The sequence below is a fragment of the Cebus imitator genome, unplaced genomic scaffold (assembly GCF_001604975.1).
Source record: "Cebus imitator isolate Cc_AM_T3 unplaced genomic scaffold, Cebus_imitator-1.0 Scaffold431, whole genome shotgun sequence".
NCBI classification, from domain to species: Eukaryota; Metazoa; Chordata; class Mammalia; order Primates; family Cebidae; genus Cebus; species Cebus imitator.
The window spans coordinates 904,403-908,805 of record NW_016107746.1 but is presented as its reverse complement, the minus strand read 5'-3'; the positions used below and the strand labels follow the sequence as shown (position 1 = coordinate 908,805).

General features: G+C 45.2%; 1 protein-coding gene across 1 annotated transcript in view; it reads left to right on the top strand.

The window, feature by feature from the left end:
- The first annotated feature begins 579 nt into the window (after positions 1 to 579).
- Positions 580 to 4,403, top strand: part of LIPA (lipase A, lysosomal acid type) — a 46,833-nt gene continuing 43,009 nt past the window's right edge. The window contains exons 1-2 of the mRNA XM_017510129.2: positions 580 to 902; positions 4,162 to 4,273. Coding sequence (XP_017365618.1) covers positions 4,163 to 4,273 — 111 coding nt within the window. The 5' untranslated portion in view covers positions 580 to 902; position 4,162. The remainder of the gene's footprint in view (positions 903 to 4,161; positions 4,274 to 4,403) is intronic.

Sequence of the window (4,403 nt, the reverse complement as noted above, 5' to 3'; positions counted from 1 at the left end):
ATTTTGCCATGTTGGCCAGCCTGGTCTCGAACTCCTGTCTTCAGGTGATCTGCCTTCCTCAGCCTCTCAAAGTGCTGGGATTACAGGTGTGAGCCACCGCACCCGGCCGTGTGTGTGTGTGTGTGTGTGTGTGTGTGTGTGTGTGTGTTTGTTGTTGTTGTTCTTTATAGCACTTATCACCGCCTCAATTATTACATAGTTATTCATGATGTGTCTCTTTCCGTCAGAATATAAACAAGAGAACAGGAGCCTTGTTTGGTTGGTTTCTATACTTCCACTCTCTTACCAATGCCTGGCATTTAGTAGGTGCTCAACATTTGTTTCAAGAAATGATTAATAAATAATACTGCATATTGAATATTGTTTCCTCTTTTAACAAATCTTTAATAGTAAAAAATTAAAAGCAGCAAGATTGCTCTGCATCAGGCACAATAAGCATGTTAAATAGAGCTTATGATTCACTTTCCTTTATAGAGCCCACATGCTCTCCGCCAGATGCAGAGGGTGCTAGCCCTGCAGGAGCTGCGGAGGCGGAGCAGAAGGCCGCCTAAAAGAGCCTCTGCTAAGAGAGCAGGCGTGGGCGGCGAGCCGGCAGAGCTGGGGACCTGCCAGCCAGGGAGGTGGAGGACCGGCCCCTTCTCTTAGGACCGCCTACGGCGCATGCTCTGCAGGGTTAAGTGGCTGGCTGGCGAGCGGCGGCTCTGGGTCGGGGCGGAGTCTCCGGGGCACTTCCCGGCGGCTGACTGCTCTGATTGGCTGAACAAATAGCCTGAGGGTGGTGGGCACCCGCCCTCCCGCCAAGGCCGACCAGGCCTTCTGCAGGTGCCCTATCCGCACCCTCACTCCTGCCCCTGCGACCTGGCACTGCGACTCGAGACAGCGGCCCGGGAGGACGGCTCCAGGTGAGTGCCGGCTCCGCGGCGCTGCCAGGTGCGGGTGCGGTGTGGAAGCTGGTGCCTCCACCAATGGGAGGGCCGCGCCCCTCTCTCGGGTGCTCGGTCCCAGCGTCCCGCGGCGCTGCAGGCCAGCAGGACTCTCTGCGTTTGGACCCGGCGAGTCTTGCCTGGGGGGCCTGAGGGTGGCTTTTCTGCAGTCATTGGCTCATGGCATCTGCCAATCAACCGGGAGTCGAGTGCTCTCTGAAGTTGCCCACTCTTCCCCTGGGCGCTCTCCGCTTTCCTGGACCGGCGCGGTCGGCGGTCAGTGAAGCTGCCCAGTGCTCCTGGACTGAGGGGACAGCAGGGATGCCTGATTCCTATCTCTGCATCCTCGTGCCTCCTCCCATTAGCTCCTCCAGGCATCGTGTCCTGCCTCTCTTGTTAGCCAACGGCGTGGTCGAGAGCAGACTTGGGCTTCAGTCCTGGTTAAAATCCCAGCGATACTGCCTTTTAAGCAGCTGACAGTTTCCTGAAAAATGGAATTAATGGCACTGCCATAGGGTCGGTGGAGGAGTTTGACATAGTAGATCAAAAGTGCTGCCTGCGGTGGCTGGCGCCTCGCAAGAGCTTAAATGAGAGTCTTAATAATTATTATCAGAAAGCTAAATGGCATGCTGCGTTGGGGCCTTTTCTTTTGCCACAGAACTGTTGGACTACTATCTTTTTAGAATCTGTACTATACATCTAACATGTATGTGGCATTTCGCTGGGTCCTGGGGGTACAAAGTTGAATCAGACTCAGGTTGTGCCCTGTGGACTGGGAGAAATGAGAGGAGACAAGTATTTAATTGGATTGTTACAAAATCTAAAGAACTGAGTTAAAGGTGTTGATGCAGCCCAGAAAAGCACACTGAATTCAGCCTGGAGGGTCCCCCCACCACCTCTTCAAGATTTTCACAGTATCTCCTTCTTTGTAAGAATTGCTTGGCTTAGTATGTTGAGAAAAACATACTAAGTATGTAGTGTTGTGTTGGAAGGGAAACTTAACTGGGTGAGATTTTCAGTTGAGTAGCTTTAGCTGTTACTCCCATGGAGCTTCCTCTGGGCAGTTGGTACAGGTTCTGTGGGAAAAGCACTGAATGAATTCAGCTACTGCAGATGCTACTCTATTTTCAAGTGTGGTAATTCCTTTAATTTTTTTCCCTTTCGGTTTACTCCTTATTCTCTAGTAATAATAGACTTTTGGGAGGTTGCATTTATGATAAAAAGAAGCCTGGGGCTGTACAATCCTTCCTAGCTATCACAAAGAAGTGCAAAGTTGTAAGTGGAGGTGGTGGCCTTGCTTTGCCAATGTACACTGAAGATAATGTTTGCTCCTGTTTAGAATTTCAGGGTTAACTACTTCTTGGAAAAATAATCCCAGGAGGAATCGCATCAACAGAAGGGATTCAGTTCACTTTTGCAATCTCCTGAGAACCAATTTCTTAAGACTCGTGGAATACTCAGTTTAAACACAAGACTGTTTAAAAACACACAGCTGTATTGGAGTATTATTGACATACAATAGCATGACATATTTCAATTGTACAACTGTGTAAGTTTTCACATGTATACGCCTATGAAACCATCAGTACATTCAATATTATGAACCTGTACATCACCCCCAAAAGATTCTTTGTGCATACCCCTTTGTAATCCTTTCTTATTGCCCCTTCTCTCACCAGGAAACCATCAATCTGCTTTCTGTCAATAGAAATTAGATTGCATTTTATGGAGTTTTATATGAAAGAGGTCAGACAGTACTTATTTCTTTATTTTGATCTGGCTTCTTTTAGAATAATTATTTTGAGATTCATCTATATATTTTATGTTCATTCCCTTTTATAGCTGATAGTAGGTATATACCACAATTTATCCAGTCACCCATTTAAAGCATTTGGATTTTTCCAGTTTTTGGCTATTACATCCAAAGCTGCTATAAACATTTATGTACAAGGCTTTGTATGGGCATACATGCCTGCATCTTTTTAAGTGATTCTACTTACTTTTTAAAAATGTAGACCTTCTGGGCTCTAGTCCTAGGTTTTTCTCTAACCATTTGTGTGTTCTTAGGAGAGGCATTTAACTTTGCCTTCAGCAACCTCAAGGTCTTTGCTGTGATTTTGAGTCATCACTGCCAGAAACCAAGATGGTCTTTGTTGATTTGATGGTTAGAGAGTTTCAGAAGGAGATAGATGGGTCAAATTCTTCCTCTCTGTTTCTTTTGAAGGATCTATTTTCTTTCATTTCACTTTTTTTCCCCCATGATGACAAATTTAAATGCTGACATATAATTTGGGGCAAGAACAGAAGTGGTTAAATAAGTAGGAGGAAGAGCTAATGTGGTTGAATCACAGGTGGAGGGCAAGAGGTGGGAAATAAGCAAGCTCAGAAATTTTGTGGCTCTTCCTTTTTCTCAAACTATCCTCTTCTAAGTCTTGCCTTTTGTTATTTTTCCAGGAACAATTTGTTTTTTAACTTTGGGGTTAGGAGGTGAGTGGGTATGCTGGACTCCAAAGGTCACATATTAACTGGAGGTGGTGGATGGGAGGTTTCTTAGTTAAAAATAATTATTTTGGGAGGCCGAGGTGGGTAGATCACAATGTCGGGAGGTCGAGACCATCCTGGCCAATATGGTGAAACCCCATCTCTACTAAAAATACAAAAATTAGCTGGACACAGCTAATTTCCAATGCAGCATGGTGCCATCCAAAGTCCCTCCCTCTATCCACTGCATCACAGTGTCCTCTTTTTGGTAACTCCAGGGTTCAGGTATGCAGAAAGCCATTTCTGGATTTGCTGGGATCTCTCATTTGCCTGTTGTTCTGTGCCTGTATCAGCAACACACCACGTTAATTACATGTTGATGTCTGGTCGTGAGACTTTTCCAACTTTGCTTTTCTTCAAGAATTCATGGCCATTCTTGGCACACACCTGTAGTCCCAGTCACCTGGGAGGCTTAGACAGAAGAAGCGCTTGAACCCAGGAGGTGGCAGTGAGCCAAGATCATGCCACTGCACTCAAGCCTGGGTGACAGAGTGAGACTCTGTCTCAAAAAAAAAAAAAAAAAAAAATCCTTATTTTCTTCTTTCAGATATGGCTGGAGTCATTTGTTTCATATTTTCCCTTCACCTTTTACTTGCCCTAAATCTGGTTCAGAACTTTTTATTGGAGCGTTAATCTACCAGAAGATTTTTGTGTACTAAAATTCAAGCAAATAATAATAGACTATTTTATTATACAGAATGAAAATGTGGCCCTTGGGGTTGGTGGTCTGTTTGGTTCTCTGGACCCTGCATTCTGAGGGGTCTGGAGGGAAACTGACAGCTGTGGATCCTGAAACAAAGATGAATGTGGTAAGTTTCTCAAAGTTTTGTGCTTTTAAAATGCTTCTGTGACAAATGTTATTTTCCCAGATCCAGTTATGTAGGCTACATGAAGCCATACATTCATCTCTTTATAGCTCCTTTGCTTTTCAATTTCTCT